This window comes from Salmo salar, chromosome ssa09, assembly GCF_905237065.1.
Source record: "Salmo salar chromosome ssa09, Ssal_v3.1, whole genome shotgun sequence".
Lineage (NCBI taxonomy): Eukaryota > Metazoa > Chordata > Actinopteri > Salmoniformes > Salmonidae > Salmo > Salmo salar.
The window spans coordinates 104,596,459-104,621,936 of record NC_059450.1 but is presented as its reverse complement, the minus strand read 5'-3'; the positions used below and the strand labels follow the sequence as shown (position 1 = coordinate 104,621,936).

Here is a 25,478-nt window from a genome sequence, read left to right as displayed (position 1 = left end):
GTCTTTAGACAGTAACATTCTGCGGTTGTCTTTAGACAGTAACATTCTGCGGTTGTCTTTAGACAGTAACATTCTGCGGTTGTCTTTAGACAGTAACATTCTGCGGTTGTCTTTAGACAGTAACATTCTGCGGTTGTCTTTAGACAGTAACATTCTGCTGTTGTCTTTAGACAGTAACATTCTGCGGTTGTCTTTTAGACTCCAGTAATATTCTGCAGTTGTCTTTAGACTCCAGTAATATTCTGCTGTTGTCTTTAGACTCCAGTAATATTCTGCTGTTGTCTTTAGACTCCAGTAATATTCTGCTGTTGTCTTTAGACTCCAGTAATATTCTGCTTTTGTCTTTAGACTCCAGTAATATGCTGCTGTTGTCTAAAGACTCCAGTAATATTCCCTGTTGTCTTTATTCTCCAGTAATATTCTGCTGTTTTCTTTAGACAGTAATATTCTGCTGTTGTCTTTAGACAGTAATATTCTGCTGTTGTCTTTAGACTCCAGTAATATTCTGCTGATGTCTTCAGACAGTTATATTGTGCTGTTGTCTTCAGACAGTAATATTCTGCTGTTGTCTTTAGACTCCAAGATTATTCTGCTGTTGTCTTTAGAATCCAGTAATATTGTGCTGTTGTCTTTAGACTCCAGTAATATTACTCTGTCTTTAGACAGTAATATTCTGCTGTTGTCTTTAGCAGTAATATTCTGCTGTTGTCTTTAGCAGTAATATTCTGCTGTTGTCTTTAGCAGTAATATTCTGCTGTTGTCGTTAGACGACAGTAATATTCTGCTGTTGTCGTTAGACGACAGTAATATTCTGCTGTTGTCGTTAGACGACAGTAATATTCTGCTGTTGTCGTTAGACGACAGTAATATTCTGCTGTTGTCGTTAGACGACAGTGATATTCTGCTGTTGTCTTTAGACGACAGTGATATGCTGCTGTTGTCTTTAGACGACAGTGATATGCTGCTGTTGTCTTTAGACAGTAATATTCTGCGGTTGTCTTTAGACAGTAATATTCTGGTGATGTCTTTAGACTCCAGTAACAGTCTGCTGTTGTCTTTAGACTCCAGTAACAGTCTGCTGTAGTCTATAGACTCCAGTAATATTCTGCTGTTGTCTAACGACTCCAGTAATATTCTGCTGTTGTCTTTAGACTCCAGTAATATTCTGCTGTTGTCTTCAGACAGTAATATGCTGCTGTTGTCTTTAGACTCCAGTAATATGCTGCTGTTGTCTTTAGACTCCAGTAATATGCTGCTGTTGTCTTTAGACAGTAACATTCTGCTGCTGTCTTGAGACAGTAACATTCTGCTGCTGTCTTTAGAGTCCAGTAATATTCTGCTGCTGTCTTTAGACTCCAGTAATATTCTGCTGCTGTCTTTAGACTCCAGTAATATTCTGCTGCTGTCTTTAGACTCCAGTAATATTCTGCTGTTGTCTTTAGACTCCAGTAATATTCTGCTGTTGTCTTTAGACTCCAGTAATATGCTGCTGTTGTCTAAAGACTCCAGTAATATTCCCTGTTGTCTTTATTCTCCAGTAATATTCTGCTGTTTTCTTTAGACAGTAATATTCTGCTGTTGTCTTTAGACAGTAATATTCTGGTGATGTCTTTAGACTCCAGTAACAGTCTGCTGTTGTCTTTAGACTCCAGTAACAGTCTGCTGTTGTCTTTAGACTCCAGTAACAGTCTGCTGTTGTCTTTAGACCCCAGTAACAGTCTGCTGTTGTATTTAGACTCCAGTAATATTCTGCTGTTGTCGTTAGACTCCAGTAATATTCTGCTGTTGTCTTTAGACTCCAGTAATATTATTCTGTCTTTAGACAGTAATATTTTGCTGTTGTCTTGGACTCCAGTAATATTTTGCTGTTGTCTTTATTCTCCAGTAATATTCTGCTGTTTTCTTCAGACAGTAATATTCTGCTGTTGTCTAACGACTCCAGTGATATTATTCTGTTGTCTTTAGACAGTAACATTCTGCTGTTGTCTTTAGACAGTAATATTCTGCTGTTGTCTTTAGACAGTAATATTCTGCTGTTGTCTTTAGACAGTAACATTCTGCTGTTGTCTTTAGACTCCAGTAATATTCTGCTGTTGTCGTTAGACAGTAACATTCTGCTGTTGTCTTTAGACTCCAGTAACATTCTGCTGTTGTCTTTAGACTATAGTAATATTCTGCTGTTGTCTTTATTCTCCAGTAATATGCTGCTGTTTTCTTTATACAGTAATATTCTGCTGATGTCTTCAGACAGTAATATTCTGCTGCTGTCTTTAGACTCCAGTAATATTCTGCTGCTGTCTTTAGACTCCAGTAATATTCTGCTGCTGTCTTTAGACTCCAGTAATATTCTGCTGCTGTCTTTAGACTCCAGTAATATTCTGCTGCTGTCTTTACAGTAATATTCTGCTGTTGTCTTTAGACAGTAACATTCTGCTGTTGTCTTTAGACAGTAACATTCTGCTGTTGTCTTTAGACAGTAACATTCTGCTGTTGTCTTTAGACAGTAACATTCTGCTGTTGTCTTTTGACTCCAGTAACATTCTGCTGTTGTCTTTTGACTCCAGTAATATTCTGCTGTTGTATTTAGACTCCAGTAATATTCTGCTGTTGTCGTTAGACTCCAGTAATATTCTGCTGTTGTCTTTAGACTCCAGTAATATTATTCTGTCTTTAGACAGTAATATTTTGCTGTTGTCTTGGACTCCAGTAATATTTTGCTGTTGTCTTTAGACTCCAGTAATATTTTGCTGTTGTCTTTAGACTCCAGTAATATTTTGCTGTTGTCTTTAGACACTAATATTCTGCTGTTGTCTTTATTCTCCAGTATTATTCTGCTGTTTTCTTCAGACAGTAACATTCTGCTGTTGTCTTTAGACAGTAACATTCTGCTGTTGTCTTTAGACAGTAATATTCTGCTGTTGTCTTTAGACAGTAATATTCTGCTGTTGTCTTTAGACAGTAACATTCTGCTGTTGTCTTTAGACAGTAACATTCTGCTGTTGTCTTTAGACAGTAACATTCTGCTGTTGTCTTTAGACAGTAACATTCTGCTGTTGTCTTTAGACAGTAACATTCTGCTGTTGTCTTTAGACAGTAACATTCTGCTGTTGTCTTTAGACAGTAACATTCTGCTGTTGTCTTTAGACAGTAACATTCTGCTGTTGTCTTTAGACAGTAACATTTTGCTGTTGTCTTTAGACAGTAATATTCTGCTGTTGTCTTTAGACACAGTAACAATCTGCTCTTGTCTTTAGTCAGTAATATTCTGCTCTTGTCTTTTGACTCCAGTAATATTCTGCTGTTGTCTTTAGACTCCAGTAACATTCTGCTGTTGTCTTTAGACTCCAGTAATATTCTGCTTTGTCTTTAGACTCCAGTAATATTCTGCTATTGTCTTTAGACTCCAGTAATATTCTGCTATTGTCTTTATACTCCAGTAATATTCCCTGTTGTCTTTAGACAGTAATATTCTGCTGTTGTCTTCAGACAGTAACATTCTGCTGTTGTCTTTAGACTCCAGTAATATTCTGCTGTTGTCTTTAGACTCCAGTAATATTCTGCTGTTGTCTTTAGACTCCAGTAATATTCTGCTGTTGTCTAAAGACTCCAGTAATATTCTGCTGTTGTCTGAAGACTCCAGTAATATTCTGCTGTTGTCTTTAGTCAGTAACATTCTGCTGCTGTCTTTAGACAGTAACATTCTGCTGCTGTCTTTAGACAGTAACATTCTGCAGTTGTCTTTAGACAGTAACATTCTGCAGTTGTCTTTTGACTCCAGTAATATTCTGCTGTTGTCTTTAGTCTACAGTAATATTATGCTGTTGTCTTTAGTCTACAGTAATATTATGCTGTTGTCTTTAGTCTACAGTAATATTATGCTGTTGTCTTTAGTCTACAGTAATATTCTGCTGTTGTCTTTAGTCTACAGTAATATTCTGCTGTTGTCTTTAGTCTACAGTAATATTCTGCTGTTGTCTTTAGTCTACAGTAATATTCTGCTGTTGTCTTTAGTCTACAGTAATATTCTGCTGTTGTCTTTAGTCTACAGTAATATTCTGCTGTTGTCTTTAGTCTACAGTAATATTCTGCTGTTGTCTTTAGTCTACAGTAATATTCTGCTGTTGTCTTTAGTCTACAGTAATATTCTGCTGTTGTCTTTAGACTGCAGAAACATTCGGCTGTTGTCTTTAGACAGTAGTATTCTGCTGTTGTCTTTAGACTCCAGTATTATTCTGCTGTTGTCTTTAGACTCCAGTATTATTCTGCTGTAGTCTTTAGACTCCAGTATTATTCTGCTGTAGTCTTTAGACTCCAGTATTATTCTGCTGTAGTCTTTAGACTCCAGTAATATTCTGCTGTAGTCTTTAGACTCCAGTAATATTCTGCTGTAGTCTTTAGACTCCAGTAATATTCTGCTGTAGTCTTTAGACTCCAGTAATATTCTGCTGTTGTCTTTAGACTCCAGTAATATTCTGCTGTTGTTTTTAGACAGTAACATTCTGCTGTTTTCTTTAGAGCCTGACACTCCTCTGCCACCTACACAACACACTGTCTGTCCGTTTGTCGCGTCTGTCTAAGAAAGTGCTTTGTTGGTTTGTGTGTCAAGCCACAGGAAGTTAGTTAGCAGACAGACATACAGACTCGATCACATATCTCTTATCTTAACAGCCAAAGTTGATGTTTATATAGTTCTGGTCTGTTTGTGGCTCGTTCTGCATTTCTTTTTGTCTGCACGTATGTCTTTCTGTTTCTCAATGTAATATGAATCCTGCTCAAGGCTGCTGCTTCCTTTATGGATAGATAGCTCCTCAGTCAATACCATGTCAATACCATGGAACTCCTTTCATTACACTGTTTAAACATGAAACATGTTAACTTACTAAAGTTAATGAAGATGATACCTGTCAGTCCTGTTGGTTCACTCTAATTTGTACAGTACCGTCAACTCTGATGTTTTGTTTATGAATTAGAATGTTTCATTCCTGCAGGTCAGGGGAGAAAGACTTTAGACTCTCTGAATTTGAGTACAACAGAACGAATATGTTGTGCTTAAAAGTGTACAGTGGGGGGAAAAAGTATTTGATCCCCTGCTGATTTTGTGTGTTTGCCCACTTACAAAGAAATGATCAGTCTATAATTTTAATAGTAGGTTTATTTGAACAGTGAGAGACAGAATAACAACAAAAATATCCAGATAAACGTATGTCAAAAATGTTATAAAATGATTTGCATTTTAATGAGGGAAATAAGTATTTGACCCCTCTGCAAAACATGACTTAGTACTTGGTGGCAAAACCCTTGTTGGCAATCACAGAAGTCAGACGTTTGTTGTAGTTGGCCACCAGGTTTGCACACATCTCAGGAGGGATTTTGTCCCACTCCTCTTTGCAGATCTTCTCCAAGTCATTAAGGTTTCGAGGCTGACGTTTGGCAACTCGAACCTTCAGCACCCTCCACAGATTTTCTATGGGATTAAGGTCTGGAGACTGGCTAGGCCACTCCAGGACCTTAATGTGCTTCTTCTTGAGCCACTCCTTTGTTGCCTTGGCCGTGTGTTTTGGGTCATTGTCATGCTGGAATACCCATCCACGAGCCATTTTCAATGCCCTGTCTGAGAGGAGGTTTTCACCCAAGATTTGACGGTACATGGCCCCGTCCATCGTCCCTTTGATGCAGTGAAGTTGTCCTGTCCCCTTAGCAGAAAAACACCGCCAAAGCATAATGTTTCCACCTCCATGTTTGACGGTGGAGATGGTGTTATTGGGGTCATAGGCAGCATTCCTCCTCCAAACACGTTGAGTTGATGTCAAAGAGCTCCATTTTGGTCTCATCTGACCACAACGCTTTCACCAGTTGTCCTCTGAGTCATTCAGATGTTCATTGGTAGACTTCAGATGGGCCTGTATATGTATTTTTGAGCAGGGGGACCTTGCCGGCGCTGCAGGATTTCAGTCCTTCACGGCGTAGTGTGTTACCAATTGTTTTCTTGGTGATTATGGTCCCAGCTGCCTTGAGATCATTGACAAGATCCTCCCGTGTAGTTCTGGGCTGATTCCTCACCGTTCTTATGATCATTGCAACTCCACGAGGTGAGATCTTGCATGGAGCCCCAGGCCGAGGGATATTGACAGTTCTTTTGTGTTTCTTCTATTTGCGAATAATCGCACCAAATGTTGTCACCTTGTCACCAAGCTGCTTGGCGATGGACTTGTAGCCCATTCCAGCCTTGTGTAGGTCTACAATCTTGTCCCTGACATCCTTGGAGAGCTCTTGGTCTTGGCCATGGTGGAGAGTTTGGAATCTGATTGATTGATTGCTACTGTGGACATGTGTCTTTTAATACAGGTAACAAGCTGCGGTTAGGAGCACTCCCTTTAAGAGTGTGCTCCTAATCTCAGCTCGTTACCTGTATAAAAGACACCTGGGAGCCAGAAATCTTTATGATTGAGAGGGGGTCAAATACTTATTTCCCTCATTAAAATGCAAATCAATTTATAACATGTTTGACATGCGTTTTCTGGATAATTTAGTTGTTATTCTGTCTCTCATTGTTCAAATAAACCTACCATTACAATTATAGACTGATCCTTTCTTTGTCAGTGGGCAAACGTACAAAATAAGCAGGGGATCAAATGCTTTTTTCCCCCACTGTATATGATGTGACTATGTGTCTTGCATTAACATGATTAAGATTCATGTCCGCAATGTGGAAATTCATTTTCCAGCAATCACAATACTTACAATTGAAATCAAATATTAAAAAACAACATCACAATGCTTACAGAAGAAATCAAATATTAAAAAACATCACAATACTTACAGACGAAATCAAATATTAAACAACATCACAATACTTACAGACGAAATCAAATATTAAAAAACAACATCACAATAGCAAAGTCTATTTACAAGCAAGAAAGCTGAATAAGTGCAATTTCATACAAAATGTAAGGAGTGTATTAAGATTACAATATACATCTCTTTCCACACAGGGAGTGATGGGTAGGAGAGACCAGAGAGCTCTCAGCTCTATCCTAACAGTTAGTGATGGGAAGGAGAGACCAGAGAGGTACATCTCTATCCTAACAGGGAGTGATGGGGAGGAGAGACCAGAGAGCTCTCAGCTCTATCCTAACAATGAGTGATGGGGAGGAGAGATCAGAGAGGTAAATCTCTATCCTAACAGGGAGTGATGGGTAAGAGAGACCAGAGAGGTACATCTCTATCCTAACAGGGAGTGATGGGTAGGAGAGACCAGAGAGGTACATCTCTATCCTAACAGGGAGTGATGTATAGGAGAGACTAGAGACCAGAGAGCTCTCAGCTCTATCCTTACAGAGAGCTACTGGAATGACAACAAAGATTTTCAGTAGAATCATAATGACTTCCAATAAACAACGCTCTGTAGTGACCAGCTAGTCTGAACATGGAGAGGCTGGGCTAGGATTCAATTCATAGCACAGCGCACTGGACAATGACAATACGCATTTTAAAGGCATTTTCCCTGACTTTCGTGGAGATGGCTTTCACGATAACCATTGTGGATGTCGGCTCAATTCGAAATAGCCTTTTAATGTCAAGCACGCTGCAACAAATTTAACTAACGCAAATGGTACTGAATCCCAGCCTAGGAGAGGTCATATTCAGAGATGATAAATAAATGACGGTACTGAATCCCAACCTAGGAGAGGTCATATTCAGAGATGATAAATAAATGACGGTACTGAATCCCAGCCTAGGAGAGGTCATATTCAGAGATGATAAATAAATGACGGTACTGAATCCCAGCCTAGGAGAGGTCATTCAGGGATGGCAGTTAATTAGACTTTCCTTCCTCACTCGCTCATCATCATGTAAATTACATCTACAGGGATGGAATCCCAAAATAAATGTGTTAAGTAGTCAAAAGAAATGTAGCTAGTTAAATATGTTCAGATAAAGGATACGTAGTGTATGGTTTAATATATTCAGATAAAGGATAAGTAGTGCATGGTTAAATATGTTCAAATAAAGGATAAGTAGTGTATGTTTTAATATGTTTAGATAAAGGATAAGTAGTGGATGGTTTAATATGTTCAGATAAAGGACAAGTAGTGGATGATTTCAATAGGTATATGCTTTTCTCTTCCGAGTAAACAGCAGCTGATTCATAATGGGTTTTCAAAAACTCCACGGCGAAGGACTCATATTCTTGTGCTTCCTTGCCAGGAGGAGGCAAGAATACTCTGTTCGCCTACTAACTAAATAAAACTCTCCTCGACCACTCGACCACGTTTCCAGGTAAGGGAGGAGAGAGGATGGAGGAGTCGAGAAGAGGACAGACTTTTGTACAATTGAGAATCTCCCATACCTATAACTACACACAGACTTCCGATGGAGTAAACCACTTATACACTAATGATGTTAGTATAATAATGCTCATTACTGTAATGTTGATGTTTGTCCTGGGTGCCAGTCAGCCTGAGTGTTAAGGCTCTCTCTCCCCACCTCCCCCTCCCTGGGGGGTATAACGGTATAATAGTCTCTCTGTAAAACTGAGTTGTAACTGAATTACACTTTTCCTCTACAGGAAACTTTAATCTGGTTTCTCATTTCCTCTGTATCTGCTACTCCATTAGCTAAAATCCTCTAACTACTGTAGCCAACACACAGCAACTCATTAAGAGAAAGAGACAAAGATGAAATGTCCTTCTAACCACTTGAATTCCAGCCCAGGCCAGAAAGTTGTGTTGTACCCGGACCAGGCCAGAAGGTTGTGTTGTACCCGGACCAGGCCAGATGGTTGTGTTGTAACATACCAGGCCAGAAGGTTGTGTTGTAAAAGACCAGGACAGAAGGTTGTGTTGTAACAGACCAGGCCAGAAGGTTATGCTGTACCCGGACCTGGCCAGAAGGTTGCGCTGTACCCGGACACGGCCAGAAGGTTGCGCTGTACCCGGACACGGCCAGAAGGTTGCGCTGTACCAGACCAGGCCAGAAGATTGTGCAGTACCAGACCAGGCCAGAAGGTTGTGTTGTACCAGGTCAGAAGGTTGTGTTGTACCAGGTCAGAAGATTATGTTATACCCGGACCAGGCCAGAACCAGGCCAGGTTGTGTTGTACCAAGCCCAGGCCAAAAGGTTGTGCTCTACCTGGACCAGGCCAGAAGGTTGTGCTGTACCCAGGCCAGGACAGAAGGTTGCCCTGTACCCGGACCAGGCCAGAAGGTTGAGCTGTACAGGACCAGGCCAGAAGGTTGCGCTGTACCAGACCAGGCCAGAAGGTTGTGCTGTACCAGACCAGGTCAGAAGGTTCCCCTGTACCAGGTCAGAAGGTTGTGTTGTACCAGGTCAGAAGATTATGTTATACCCGGACCAGGCCAGAAGGTTGTGTTGTACCAGAAGTTTGTGTTGTAGAAGGCCAGAAGGTTGTATTGAAGCAGGCCAGAAGGTTGTGTTGTACCAGGCCAGGCCAGAAGGTTGTGTTGTACCCAGGCCAGAAGGTTGTGTTGAACACAGACAAGGCCAGAATGTTGTGTTTTACAAGGCCAGAATGTTGTGTTTTACAAGGCCAGAATGTTGTGTTTTACAAGGCCAGAATGTTGTGTTTTACAAGGCCAGAATGTTGTGTTTTACAAGGCCAGAAGGTTGTGTTTTACAAGGTCAGAAGGTTGTGTTGTACCAGGTCAGAATGTTGTGTTGTACCCAGACCAGGCCAGAAGGATGTGTTGTACCCAGACCAGGCCAGAAGGATGTGTTGTACCCAGACCAGGCCAGAAGGATGTGTTGTACCCAGACCAGGCCAGAAGGATGTGTTGTACCCAGACCAGGCCAGAAGGATGTGTTGTACCCAGACCAGGCCAGAAGGATGTGTTGTACCCAGACCAGGCCAGAATGTTGTGTTTATCCCAGACCAGGCCAGAAGGTTGTGTTCTATACAGACCAGGCCAGAATGTTGTGTTGTTCAAGGCCAGAGGTTTGTGTACCCAGACCAGGCCAGAAGGTTGTTGTACCCAGACCAGGCCAGAAGGTTGTGTTGTACCCAGACCAGGGCAGAAGGTTATATTGTACCAAGTCAGAAGGTTGTGTTGTACACAGACCAGGCCAGAAAGTGGTGTTGTACCAGGCCAGGCCAGAAGGTTGTGTTGTACCCGGACCAGGCCAAAAGGTTGTGTTGTACCCAGACCAGGCCAGAAAGTTGTGTTGTCCCAGGCCAGAAGTTTGTGTTGTACCTAAACCAGGCCAGAAGGTTGTGTTTCTCCAGGACCAGGCCAGAAGGTTGTGTTGTACCCGGACCAGGCCAGAATGTTGTGTTTTACCCGGACCAGGCCAGAATGTTGTGTTGTTCAAGGCCAGAATGTTGTGTTGTTCAAGGCCAGAATGTTGTGTTGTACAAGGCCAGAAGGTTGTGTTGTATCAGGCCAAGCCAGAAGGTTGTGTTGTACCCGGACCAGGCCAGAAGGTTGTGTTGTACCAGGCCAGGCCAGAAGGTTGTGTTGTACCCGGACACGGCCAGAAGGTAAGTAGGAGCACAACACCATGTCAACAACAACACTGTCCGACAAAGGCAAAGTGCATTAACTGCAAATCAAATCAAATTGTATTTGTCAAACACAACAGGTGTTCTTACCTAGAAATGATTAATTACAACCCCTTAACCAACAATGCAGTTCAAGAAATAGAGTTAAGAAAATATTTACTAAATAAGCTAAAGTAAAAAATGTACTTAAAAAGTAAGACAATAAAATAACAATAACTAAGCTCTACTGTATACAGGGGGTGCAGGTTAGTCAATGTGCGGATTACAGGTTAGTCGAGTTAATTTGTACATGTAGGTAGCGGTAAAGTGAGTAGCGGCAGTGTAAAAAGAAAGGGGGATGGGGTCAATGTAAATAGTCCGGGTGGCGATTTTAATTGTTCAGCAGTTCTTATGGCTTTGCGGTAGAAGCTGTTAAGGAGCCTTTTTGGACCTAGACTTGGAGCTCTGGTACCGCTTGCCGTGTAGTAGCAGAGAGAATAGTCTATGACTTAGGTGGCTGGAGTATTTGATTATTTGTTGGGCCTTCCTGCTGACACCGCCTGGTATAGAGGTCCTGGATGGCAGTGTCAGTTCTTACTCTGCTTATTTAGAACTCAACGGACTACTGGTCAAATCTCAAACCAAGTTTATTCACCCACTGGGTCAAACAGCTGTTACTGGCCCAACGCTCTAACCACATCAATTATATTTATACCCTCCACTGGGCGGAGTCAACTCCTTGCAAATCTAGACAGCCAATACATCTCCGTTGCTAGGCAGAAACTTAAGTGATGTGTGTGTGTGACAAAATGTGATGTGTGTGTGTGTTCTTTCTCCCTTCATGTGATCTGACCTCGGCCCCCATTCCTCACTAATCCACAGCTATCCACCCTTATCTGTGACCTGACCTGACCTCGGCCCCCATTCCTCACTAATCCACAGCTATCCACCCTTATCAGTGACCTGACCTCGGCCCCCATTCCTCACTAATCCACAGCTATCCACCCTTATCAGTGACCTGACCTGACCTTGGCCGCCATTCCTCACTAATCCACAGCTATCCACCCTTATCAGTGACCTGACCTCGGTCCCCATTCCTCACTAATCCACAGCTATCCACCCTTATCAGTTACCTGACCTCGGCCCCCATTCCTCACTAATCCACAGCTATCCACCCTTATCAGTGACCTGACCTGACCTCGGCCCCCATTCCTCACTAATCCACAGCTATCCACCCTTATCAGTGACCTGACCTCGGCCCCCATTCCTCACTAATCCACAGCTATCCACCCTTATCAGTGACCTGACCTGACCTCAGCCCCCATTCCTCACTAATCCACAGCTATCCTTATCTGTGACCTCAACCATGTGATTTCCTTTTCCCTTACTTAGTAACTTTTAGGCTCCTGGTTCTTTTCCAACCTCCATTGGCCCCAACATATATATTCCTCATACAAGTATTTCAAACTAGAACCCAACATCAGGAAGCAGTGATCCACTGGGACATACGCACTAGCCTCTGTAGTACCTTACGGTTGGATGCCGAGCAGTTTCCATCTCTGTTCCAGTGTATTTATCCCTATGTTTCCTGTCTCTCTGTGCCAGTTCGTCTTGTATGTTAGTCAAGTCAACCAGCGTGTTTTTCCCGTACTCCTTTTGCTATTCTCTTTTGATAGTCTTCCTGGTTTTGACCCCTGCCTGACTCTGGACTACTTTCCCGTCTGCCTGGTCATCCTGCCTGCCCTGACCTTGATTCTGCCTGCCCTTCGGTACCTTTTTGATTCTGAACTGGTTTTGACCTTTCGCCTGTCCACGACCATTCTCTTGCCTTACCCCCATTGGATTAATACATATTGTAATACTCCAAACATCTGCCTCCCATGTCTGCATCTGGGTCTCACCATGTGTCATGATACTGTTGGCTGCTGCTTCCATTTTATTTCCTTGCATTACTACTGCTGTATCATCAAATTAATTATCTAAGTGAGTCTCAGAAATGACTAATATATGAATGTTATCTGATGTTAGCAAGTTATTGATTTCATGAACATTATTTCTAAGGCTACATATATTAATATGGGCTATTTTCAACCCTTTCCTGGGTATCTTATCAGAGATAGACATAATATGGAAAAGAGCAAACAAAGCAAGAGAAAGACATATACATTCAGCAGTCCATTAATCAGTTAGTGTGTGTGTGTGTGTGATGCAGGGGTTGAAGCTACAAACTCATAGAGAGGGAGGGAGAGAGAGAGAAAAGGTATGTGTAAGAGAGGGAGAGTCAGAGAGCGAGTAAGGGAGAGTAAGATAGAGAGAGTAAGAGAAAGAGGGAGAGGGTAAGATAAATATTAAGAGAGTAAGAGAGCGAGAGAGAATAAGAGAGGGAGAAAGGGAAAGAGAGAGTAAGAGAGAGAAGGTGTATGTGAGAGAGAGAGTCCGAGAGAGGAAGTGGAAGAGAGAGAGACCTAGGTAGGAGGTGCAGCAGAAGTTGTCTGATTGTATCAGTGTGTCCCTCAGCAGCAGTACTCTGAGGCTGAAGCAGAGAAGCAGGTTCTATCATCTGTCAGGCAACAGTCTGTAGGTTACGGTAAGAAACTCTCTGTATATATGAACAAACCTCTGATTACTGAATGGTATTAAATGAGTTACTTTATAGTTACCCATTGATTGAGCTGCAGGGCTCCCTTTTGAAAGAGGTCTTCTGACTTCAATAGGAAACCCTTAGTCTACTGTTTGATAATGCCATCCCTCAGTCACTGTTTAAACTTGAACACAACTTCTTCCTCAGCAGCAGCAGGTAAAGTGTCTGAGCAGAGATCACATGTCTAAGGCTATAAATATGTCAACACCTAGGGAGCAATGCTTTTGGTTACTGGCCCACACAGTGTTAGTAAACCAATAGGTTTGTATTTTTTTTAATTTAACTAGCCAAGTCAGTTAAGAACAAATTCTTATTTACACTGACAGCCTACCGGGGAACTGCCTTGTTCAGGGGCAGAACAACAGATTGTTTTACCTTGTCAGCTCGGGATTCAATCCAGCAACCTTTCGGTTACTGGCCCAACGCTATAACCACTAGGCTACCTGCCACCCCAGGTGTTTGGCTGGGCAGCGTGTGTGAGATTAGAAAGGAAAGGTGTGTGAGTCTGACCTAGGACAGGCAGGCAGACAGACAGATATAGGGATAGGCAGGCAGACAGACAGACATATATAGGGATAGGCAGGCAGGCAGACAGACAGACAGACTGCTGAGTTGCAGAACTGAGATGTGTTCAGATGTTATCTGATTGGTGGTTTTACAGCAGAGAGAAGAACCCTGATTATATCTGATTGGTGGTTTTACAGCAGTGTAGCAACGTATAATTTTAATGTTATATGTTGAACAATGTTGAACATCCTTTTACTGTCTGTATATAATGCTGAACTGTTATGGACTATGGAGTTTCTCGAAGCTCTCAATTCGCGGCGGCATGATGACAAAGTTTCATGACAAAATTTGGCCACAAGGGACCGCCGCACCACCTTCACAAGGTGAGTCCAAAATGTATTTTATGATGTAATATGCCAGGGAGATATGTATACCGTAGCTAAGAAAGTAATACTAAGTGTATGTTGTGTAGTAAGCTGTTAGTAGCCCATGTGCCTCACCCTAATAATTTGGTCTATTTTCACTAACACGGTATTGTAAACACATCGTTCGTGGCCGGTGTGTGCTTGTTTGCCAACTTTATTTTTACACTTTTGACAGTGCTACTGATAGCAGTGGTGGCACTTGGCACGTGCAAATTCAGCACACACAACATTCTATAATAGAATTGTGTTATTTGACGTGTCAAATTAAACAGCATTTAATGTGCCTCACCTTAATAATTTAGTCTATTTTCACCTCTTAATTTCGCATTCTGTTCTAACTTGGTAGTGCACATGTAGCCTATAACCTGTTTTAGAGAAATGTAATCATTGAATATTGTAAGAGCTTTCATTTTGTGTTTATATGCCCCCTTTATTTATTCTATGGTTCTGACTTGTTGTATAGAGAGAACACTGTAAGAATGGCCCATGTTCTGAATTCTGTCGCTGTACATTTCAAAAGTGCTAAACAAATAGTTATATTGACTACGTCCGTTGTCGCTCGCTCATTAATGTCTTAATCGAAATTTCGGATTGCCTCTTATTCGCTTGTCGTAGCCTTATGCCATAGTTTTTACATCTCAATTTTCAGCAGAAACCACATTTGTTTAAGCAAGTCAGCCATATCAGGTATGTTTTTTTAAAAGGCAGTAAATGAGGCTGAATGAAGTGTTTGGCTGCCAGACAAGGCTCCGCTGAAAGCCAGGTGTAGCAGTGGTAAGGTGTTGGGACTCTGCTGTTGGGACTTTAACAGTTTGTGGGCACCGTTTGTCACCGTTATAGTGCAATTCATGTATTGTTTAGTGTTGTGTGGTGTAGAGGCTTTGCTGGCATGCATCCCAAGGGCGCACCAAGATATACATGCTAAAATCGCCACGGCTCTGATCTCATATCTCCACATAAGTTTGCCAACAAGCGTGAGCACACTGGATTTGGTTTGATGCAGTTTACAATCAAAGTTACCTGCTGCAGTAAATCTCAGAGTTCTGTGCTCAGCTCTTTTGCCGCCAGTTGCTCTCGGTTTATCATACAATGCATCCATATGGCAGAGGGAGACAAATTGATAACTAGAGTGCAGAACAACACCACAAAATGATTTACTATAACACTACAGGTGTTCATTTCATCTTTTTGGGGCGGCAGGTAGCCTTGTGATTAGAGCCTTTGGCCATTAACCAGCAGGTAGCCTAGCGGTTAGAGTGTTTTGCCGCTAACCAAAAGGTTGCTGGATCGAATACCCCGAGCTGACAAGGTAAAAATCAGTCCTTCTGCCCCTGAACAAGGCAGTTAACCCACTGTTCCTAGGCTGTCATTGTAAATAATAATTTATTCTTAACTGACTTGCCTAGTTAAATAAAAATACAGAAAATTCAAAGGACTTTATTGGCATGGTGAACATGTTTACATTGTCAAACCAAGAGAAAGTGTCAAAAACCTTAATCTTTCCTGCATTTGCTGTACATAGATTTTTCTATTGTGTTATTGATTGTAAATTTTTTTATCCAATGTGTAACTCTGTTGTTTTTGTCGCACTGCTTTGCTTTATCTTGGCCAGGTCGCAGTTGTAAATGAGAACTTGTTCTCAGCTGGCCTACCTGGTTAAATTAAAGGTGAAATTAAATAAAGAATAATAAAAGTGTCCCTTCAAACCTAGGTACCATGTGACCTCACTGGACTAGAAAATCACTGCCACCCCTTCTCTCTCTCTCTCTCTCTCTCTCTCTCTTATCCTGCTGGACCTCTCTCTCTCTTATCCTTCATGACCTCTCAAGCTGGACCTCTCTCTCACTCTCTCAGCCTCTCTTATCCTGCTGGACCTCTCTCTCACTCTCTCAGCCTCTCTGATCCTGCTGGACCTCTCTCTCTCTTATCCTTCATGACCTCTCAAGCTGGAACTCTCTCTCTCTTAGCCTCTCTTATCCTGCTGGACCTCTCTCTCTCTCGCTCTCCCTCTCTCTCTCTCTCTCAGCCTCTCTTATCCTGCTGGACCTCTCTCTCACTCTCTCAGCCTCTCTTATCCTGCTGGACCTCTCTCTCTCTCTCTCTCTCTTAGCCTCTCTTATCCTGCTGGACCTCTCTCTCTCTCAGTCTCTCTTATCCTGCTGGACCTCTCTCTCAGCCTCTCTTATCCTGCTGGACCTCTCTCTCTCTCTCTCTTATCCTGCTGGACCTCTCTGTCTCTCTCTCTCTCTTAGCCTCTCTTATCCTGCTGGACCTCTCTCTCTCTCTCTCTCTCTCTCTCATCCTGCTGGACCTCTCTCTCTCTCTTATCCTGCTGGACCTCTCTCTCTCTCTCTCTTATCCTGCTGGACCTCTCTCTCTCTCTCTCATCCTGCTGGACCTCTCTCTCTCTCTCATTTTTTACATTTTAGTCATTTAGCAGACGCCCTTATCCAGAGTGTCTTACAGTACTGAATGCATACATTTAATTTCATGCATTTTTTTTTGGTACTGGCCCCCCGTGGGAATCGAACCCACAACCCTGGTGTTGCACACACCATGCTCTACCAACTGAGCTTGCTCTCTCTCTCTCAATTCAATTCAAGGGCTTTATTGGAATGGGAAACATGTTAACATTGCCAAAGCAAGTGAAATAGATAATTAACAAAAGTGAAATAAACAATAAAAATTAACAGTATACATTACACTCACAGAAGTTCCAAAAGAACAAAGACATTTCAAATATCATATTATGTCTATACACCAAATCAAATCACATGTGATTGGTCACATACACATGGATAGCAGATGTTAATGTGAGTGTAGCGAAATCCTTGTGCTTCTAGTTCTGACAGTGCAGTAATATCTAACAAGTAATCTAACAATTTCACAACAACTACCTTAGACACACAATGTAAGGGGATGGAATAGGAATAGGCAAGATGCAGTAGATGGTATAGAACAGTATATACATATGAGATGAGTAATGTAGGATATGTAAACGTTATTAAAGTGGCGTTATTTAAAGTGACTAGTGATACCTTTATTAAGTCCATTTATTTAAGAGGCCAGAGATTTGAGTTTGTATGTGGCAGCAGCCTCTCTATGTTAGTGATGGCTGTTTAACAGTCTGATGGCCTTGAGATAGAAGCTGTTTTTCAGTCTCTCTGTCCCAGCTTTGATGCACCTGTACTGAACACGCCTTCTGGATGATAGCGGGGTGAACAGGCAGTGGCTTGTCCTTGATTATCTTTTTGTCCTTCCTGTGACATCGGGTGCTGTTGGTGTCCTGGAGGGCAGGTAGTTTGCCCCCGGTGATGCATTGTGCAGACCACACTACCCTCTGGAAAGCCTTGCGGTTGAGGGCGGTGCAGTTGCCGTACCAGGCGGTGATACAGCCCGACAGTGTCATGGATCCCTCTGGAACTTTCATTATGCACATCTGGCCCCTATTCCGAGTGATGAGTAATTGTATAAGTGTGTCCTTGGTTTACCATTGTCCTGTCGAGTATTGTTACTATGTCCGTTGGTCGTGTGAGTACCTTTGCTGTGTGTTTTGGCTTTCATGCCATTGTGGATTGCGCAGATGATTACAGGTCTCGTCCTGTGTGATAATCATTGTGCGATTATGTTATTTATTCGAGGTAGAGGTACTCCTCGCTCTTCTGTTTGGGTCTCAACCCTTTGTTTTGTAGAGGTGTTTATTTGGTCTTTGTCCCTGTGCCTTTACTCGGCACGCTGCAATTTGGTAAAATAAAAACTCCTATTACGCATTCCTGCGCCTTTCTTCCGAATAATTTATTTATATTTACTTGACAGACAGGATGCTCTCGATTGTGCATCTGTAAAAGTTTGTGAGGGTTTTAGGTGACAGGCCAAATTTCTTCAGCCTCCTGAGGTTGAGAGGTGCTGTTGCGCCTTCTTCACCACGCTGTCTGTGTGGGTGGACCATTTCAGTTTGTCCGTGATGTGTACGCCAAGGAACTTAACCTCTTGGGGCTAGGTGGGACGCTAGCGTGCCACCCGTGGTGCACTCCATCAACAGCAGGTGCATTTCAAGAGCGGCAAATTTGAATCCAAATAAATGTCAAAATTCAAATTTTTCAAAAATACAACTATGTTACACCATTTGAAAGATAAACATCTCCTTAATCTAACCACGTTTTACGATTTCAAAAAGGTTTTACGGCGAAAGCATAAATTTAGAGTATGTTAGGACAGTACATTTACAAGAGTTGTGTGTAATGTTTTGTCAAGTCAAAGACAGGGTCACCAAAACCATAAAACCAGCTAAAATGATGCACTAACCTTTTACAATCTCCATCAGATGACACTCCTAGGACATTATGTTAGACAATGCATGCATTTTTAGTTCTATCAAGTTCATATTTATATACAAAAACAGCGTTTTACTATGGCATTGATGTTGAGGAAATCGTTTCCCTCCAATAACCGGCAGTCAAGTCAGCGTCAGAAATTAAATAATTAAAATTAGAAAACATTGGTAAAATATTATATTGTCATTTAAAGAATTATAGATTTACATCTCTTGAACGCAATCAACTTGCCAGATTTAAAAATAACCTTACTGGGAAATCACACTTTGCAATAATCTGAGCACTGCGCCCAGAAAAATACGCGTTGCGATACAGACTAGAGAGGTTGGGGAGATCTAAAATCGAAAATACTATGTAAATAATCCATTACCTTTGATTCTCTTCATCAGATGTCACTTCCAGGTATCACAGGTCCATAACGAATGTAGTTTTGTTCAAAAAAGCTCATCATTTATGTCCAAAAATCTCCGTCTCGTTAGCACATGATGTAAGCCAGCCGGACTTCTCGTCATGAACGAGGGGAAAAAAGATATTTCCGTTCGTTCAAACATGTCAAACGTTGTATAGCATAAATCATTAGGGCCTTTTTTAACCAGAACATGAATAATATTCAAGGTGGACGAATGCATACTCTTTTATAACGTATTGGAACGAGGGTACCCAACATGAACTAGCGCGCCAGGTGTCTAATGGGACATCACCGTTCCATGGCTCTTGTTCGGTCAGATCTCCCTCCAGAAGACTCAAAACACTTTGTAAAGGCTGGTGACATCTAGTGGAAGCAATAGGAAGTGCCAAAATATTCCTAAACCCCTGTGTTTTTCAATGGGATAGGTTTAAAGTCAATACAACACATCAGGTATCCACTTCCTGTCAGAAAATGTCTCAGGGTTTTGCCTGCCAAATGAGTTCTGTTATACTCACAGACACCATTCAAACAGTTTTGGAAACTTTAGAGTGTTTTCTATCCATATATAATAAGTATATGCATATTCTAGTTACTGGGTAGGATTAGTAACCAGATTAAATCGGGTACATTTTTTTTATCCAGACGTGCAAATGCTGCCCCCTAGACCCAACAGGTTAACTTTACACCTTCTCCACTACTGTCCCGTCGATGAGGATAGGTGTCTGCTGTTTCCTGACGTCCACGATCATCTCCGTTGTTTTGTTGACATTGGGTGAGAGGTTGTTTTCCTGACACCACTCTCTGAGGGCCCTCACCTCCTCCTGTCTCGTTGTTGTTGGTAATCAAGCCTACCACTGTAGTGTTGTCTGCAAACTTGATGATTGAGTTGGAGGCGTGCATGGCCACATAGTCATGGGTGAACAGGTATTACTGGAGAGGGCTGAGAATGCACCCTTGTGGGGCCCCAGTGTTAGGGATCAGCAGGGTGGTTTCCTACCTTCACCACCTGGGAGCGGTCTGTCAAAGTCCAGGACCCAGTTGCACAGGGCGGGGTTGAGACCCAGGGACTCAAGCTTAATGATGAGTTTGGAGGGTACTATGGTGTTGAATACAGAGCTGTAGTCAATGAACAGCATTCTTACATAGGTATTCCTCTTGTCCAGATGGGATAGGGCAGTGTGCAGTGTGATGGCGATTGCATCGTCTGTGGGGCGGTAATCAAATTGGAGTGGGTCGAGGGTATCAGGTAGGGTGGAGGTGATATGATCCTTGACTAGTCTCTCACAGCACTTCATGATGACAGTAGTGAGTGCTATGGGGCGATAGTCATTTAGTTCAGTTACCTTTGCTTTCTGGGAACAGGAACAATGGTGGCCCTCTTGAAGCATGTGGGGACAGCAGACCGGGATAGGGATTGATTGAAAATGTCTATAAACACACCAGCCAGCTGGTCTGCGCATGCTCTGAGGACGCGACTAGGGATACCGTCTGGCCCGGCAGCCTTGCGAGGGTTAACTCGTTTAAATGTTTTACTCACTTCGGCCATGGAGAAGGAGAGCCCACAGTCTTTGGTAGCGGGCTATGTCGGTGGCACTGTATTGTCCTCAAAGCGTGCAAAGAGGTTGTTTAATTTGTCTGGGAGCAAGACGTCGGTGTCCGCGATGGGGATGCTTTTCTTTTTGTTATTTGTTTAGAAAAAGATTTAGCTTTGCTAGTAAGATGTTAGGGGCCAAGCAGACAAGTCTGGAAGTCATGTGTGTTATAAAAGCCTTCACAAAAGCCCACAAGGTACCGATGGACCTCAGACATAGTCTTTTTCAAGAGGTCGAGCTATTCCCCTTGGGGGAACCAGGGCACAAATGAAATAGGGCCAAACAATCAATTGTAGTTAAACCACCAGGAGGACCAGTGTTCTGGCCTACAGCTAACATTATGTTTTCTATCTTAATGTGTGTCCCAAATGGCACCCAATTCTCTATGGGCCCTGGAAAACACAAGTGCACTATAAAGAGAATAGGGTGCAGACAAGATGCCTGGAAACACATTCACTTCTCTGTCCTGCTGATATTTGCACAACTTCACTTTTTGGCAGAAACTTCAGTCAAACACACACACACACACACACACACACACACACACACACACACACACTTCCCTGTACCTGAGCAGGATGTTTGTCTATGTCTTATATTTCCCAGCTGTTTACTGAAAAACTGTAATGTCAGAGGTAAATCAAAAAAATTAAATGAAAAGTGAAGTGTCAGGTGTTTAACATAGCTACTAGCAGGATGTCTGTCAGGTCAGGTGTTTAACATAGCTACTAACAGGATGTCTGTCAGGTCAGGTGTTTAACATAGCTACTAGCAGGATGTCTGTCAGGTGTTTAATGTAGCTACTAGCAGGATGTCTCTCAGGTCAGGTGTTTAACGTAGTGTTAAGATGATTATTTTCTCAATGTTAACTTCAATTAAAATACTCCGTCTCCAACTCAGAGTTCGTAAAGTTCTGGTTTAAATAAAACAGACAGAATTCCCAGCTTACAATAGTCAAGAATGTTTATTCACGAGGGCGCTCTGCAGTTCATATACAAAAACATCTATTATATACCAGGCTCTTTATTTAAGCACACACATTACACACGAACATTAAGGCCCCAGATCTCTTAACACTGTAGATAATTACCCGGCCGACAGTTTCATTCCTCTGAGATTAGGGAAACCTTGAGGGGTACTCCCTTTCATATCTTAAACCCTCAGACGTCAAGCTAGGTTGGGTCAACCACAGTTTAATGATCCTCTGTGTGTTCTTAAACACACACACCAAAATTCCTCTCTTCCCCAGTCCAACCTAGTTAGATTTATTCTTAACATTTTAGTTACTCATTCTACAGGCTACATAGACCATATCACTAATAGTTAGGTTTCAGGGTAGAATGATTTAATAATTATATTTAAACATAGAAATAATTTTAACACATAGCTACTAGCAGGATGTCGCACAGGTCAGGTGTTTAACATAGCTACTAACAGGATGTCTGTCAGGTCAGGTCTTTAACATAGCTACTAGCAGGATGTCTGTTAAAAACCTGACAGACATCCTGCTAGTAGCTATGTTAAAAACCTGCCAGACATCCTGCTAGTAGCTATCAGGTGTTTAACATAGCTACTAGCAGGATGACTGTCAGGTCAGGTGTTTAACATAACTACTAGCAGGATGTTTAACATAGCTACTAACAGGATGTCTGTCAGGTCAGGTGTTTAACATACAGTGCCTTGCGAAAGTATTCGGCCCCCTTGAACTTTGACCTTCTGCCACATTTCAGGCTTCAAACAAAGATATAAAACTGTAATTTTTGGTGAATAATCAACAACAAGTGGGACACAATCATGAAGTGGAACGAAATTTATTGGATATTTCAAACTTTTTTAACAAATAAAAAACTGAAAAAATGGCCGTGCAAAATTATTCAGCCCCCTTAAGTTAATACTTTGTAGCGCCACCTTTTGCTGCGATTACAGCTGTAAGTCGCTTGAGGTATGTCTATCAGTTTTGCACATCGAGAGACTGACATTTTTGCCCATTCCTCCTTGCAAAACAGCTCGAGCTCAGTGAGGTTGGATGGAGAGCGTTTGTGAACAGCAGTTTTCAGTTCTTTCCACAGATTCTCGATTGGATTCAGGTCTGGACTTTGACTTGGCCATTCTAACACCTGGATATGTTTATTTGTGAACCATTCCATTGTAGATTTTGCTTTATGTTTTGGATCATTGTCTTGTTGGAAGACAAATCTCCGTCCCAGTCTCAGGTCTTTTACAGACTCCATCAGGTTTTCTTCCAGAATGGTCCTGTATTTGGCTCCATCCATCTTCCCATCAATTTTAACCATCTTCCCTGCCCCTGCTGAAGAAAAGCAGGCCCAAACCATGATGCTGCCACCACCATGTTTGACAGTGGGGATGGTGTGTTCAGGGTGATGAGCTGTGTTGCTTTTACGCCAAACATAACGTTTTGCATTGTTGCCAAAAAGTTCGATTTTGGTTTCATCTGACCAGAGCACCTTCTTCCACATGTTTGGTGTGTCTCCCAGGTGGCTAGTGGCAAACTTTAAACAACACTTTTTATGGATATCTTTAAGAAATGGCTTTCTTCTTGCCACTCTTCCATAAAGGCCAGATTTGTGCAGTATACGACTGATTGTTGTCCTATGGACAGAGTCTCCCACCTCAGCTGTAGATCTCTGCAGTTCATCCAGAGTGATCATGGGCCTCTTGGCTGCATCTCTGATCAGTCTTCTCCTTGTATGAGCTGAAAGTTTAGAGGGACGGCCGGGTCTTCGTAGATTTGCAGTGGTCTGATACTCCTTCCATTTCAATATTATCGCTTGCACAGTGCTCCTTGGGATGTTTAAAGCTTGGGAAATCTTTTTGTATCCAAATCCGGCTTTAAACTTCTCCACAACAGTATCTCGGACCTGCCTGGTGTGTTCCTTCTTCTTCATGATGCTCTCTGCGCTTTAAACGGACCTCTGAGACTATCACAGAGCAGGTGCATTTATACGGAGACTTGATTACACACAGGTGGATTCTATTTATCATCATTAGTCATTTAGGTCAACATTGGATCATTCAGAGATCCTCACTGAACTTCTGGAGAGAGTTTGCTGCACTGAAAGTGCACAGCCAAATTTTCAGTTTTTTATTTGTTAAAAAAGTTTGAAATATCCAATAAATTTCGTTCCACTTCATAATTGTGTCCCACTTGTTGTTGATTCTTCACAAACAATTAGTTTTATATGTTTGAAGCCTGAAATGTGGCAAAAGGTCAAAGTTCAAGAGGGCCGAATACTTTCGCAAGGCACTGTAGCTACTAACAGGATGTCTGTAAGGTCAGGTGTTTAACATAGCTACTAACAGGATGTCTGTCAGGTGTTTAACATAGCTACAAGCAGGATGTCTGTCAGGTGTTTAACATAGCTACTAGCAGGATGTCTGTCAGGTCAGGTGTTTAACATAGCTACTAGCAGGATGTCTATCAGGTGGTTAACATAGCTACTAACAGGATGTCTATTTGGTGTTTAACATAGCTACTAGCAGGATGTCTGTCAGGTGTTTAACAGAGCTACTAACAGGATGTCTGTCAGGTCAGGTGTTTAACATAGCTACTAACAGGATGTCTGTCAGGTCAGGTGTTTAACATAGCTACAAGCAGGATGTCTGTCAGGTCAGGTGTTTAACATAGCTACTAACAGGATGTCTGTCAGGTGTTTAACATAGCTACAAGCAGGATGTCTGTCAGGTCAGGTGTTTAACATAGCTACATGCAGGATGTCTGTCAGGTGTTTAACATGGCTACTAGCAGGATGTCTGTCAGGTCAGGTGTTTAACATAGCTACTAACAGGATGTCTGTCAGGTCAGGTGTTTAACATTGTCAAGTCCTCCTCTTGTTCACCATCCAAAGGTTTGCCTTCAGTTGATTGGTCTGTCCAGTAATTTAGCCAGTAAATTAGGTTGTAAACGTTTAGACCTTAACTTTTTGTTCTATCTTAATTAAACATTAATGAACTTAAATTAGTTTAAACATTTAAATAACATTCTAAATAACTAAGATGAATTAACCATTTAAGCCTTTTACCATTGGCGTCTTTGGACTGAAACTGTGAGTGTACTTGGAGTTTTCCCTCTGAAGTTTGTTCTTCTGAATGACTGACGCCCTCCATGCCTTCACAGGTGCTCCAAATCAGTGAAAATGATTGATCAGGTGACAAGCAGCCGGTTTGCTGCTGCTGGTGCACTCTGGGAAGTGTAGTTCTTTGACTCACTCCTGATATTCAGCTCAACACCTCCCACTTGAGCTCATGGTTTTTTCAAATCCAGAGAGGTCACAAGCCCTTCACAACTCTGTTTGTTCTTCAATGGGTAGTAGAATGACAAGGCATCTGACATCTCTATGAAGAATTGTGCCTGGGATTTTGGTTTGAAGCCTCTTCGTTCTTTCACCGTTTGCTCTTGTGGGCCCTTTTTTGCTGTTTGACTTTGATGTGAACAGGATAGCTGGGAGAAGTCTTCACAAGCACATCTCTAATGATGCCTTTGCTGTCAGTATTGACACCGACCACTCTAGCCAGCTTGTACTGTCCTCTTAGCGCGTTTTGGTCAGCCAACCAGACCACATCTCCAACAGCAACATTTCGCTTTTTGGTGTGCCATTTGTTCCTTATGAACAGATTAGGTCCAGCCAATTGGCTCCACTTCTTCCAGAAATGGCTTACCTCTGCTTGAATATGTTTGTCTTTTGTAAGGGTAGCCATCAAACTGGAAATCTCCAGTGTCTCCCTTTGGATTGGTACGTCCTAAAAGCAGAGAATTCGGGGTGATGTACTCCACAGTCTTCTCTGCTTTGAGTTCTTGCATCGATGGGTCTCTCATTAGCAAGGTTGGCTGCCATGAAGAGAAAAGTTTGGAATTCTCCCCACGTAAAACCACCATCTCCACCAAGGTTGCTCAACGCCCGCTTCACTACTTTGACAGCTGCCTCTGCGGCACCATTCCTATGGGGAGAGTCTGCAGGGTGGATCTTCCATGACCATTCTGTACCATGCTTGGCAGCTGTCTTCAAGTTCAGACTTATTTTGTTGGTAACAGGAATTTTTGAAGTGCGGGTTTG

General features: G+C 42.1%; 1 protein-coding gene across 2 annotated transcripts in view; it reads left to right on the top strand.

Annotated features, from left to right (window-relative positions):
• The first annotated feature begins 12,899 nt into the window (after nt 1–12,899).
• Nucleotides 12,900–25,478, top strand: part of LOC106583733 (cysteinyl leukotriene receptor 1) — a 44,459-nt gene continuing 31,880 nt past the window's right edge. Inside the window, exon 1 of one of the 2 annotated variants that reach the window (XM_045724289.1) lies at nt 12,900–13,085. Coding sequence is in view for 1 of the 2 variants with exons in the window: in XM_045724287.1 (XP_045580243.1) it covers nt 13,915–14,029 (115 nt within the window). In the remaining variant the exon portion in view is untranslated. Of the gene's footprint in view, nt 13,086–13,900; nt 14,030–25,478 lie in introns of those variants that run through there. The other variant, XM_045724287.1, reaches the window with a different exon arrangement.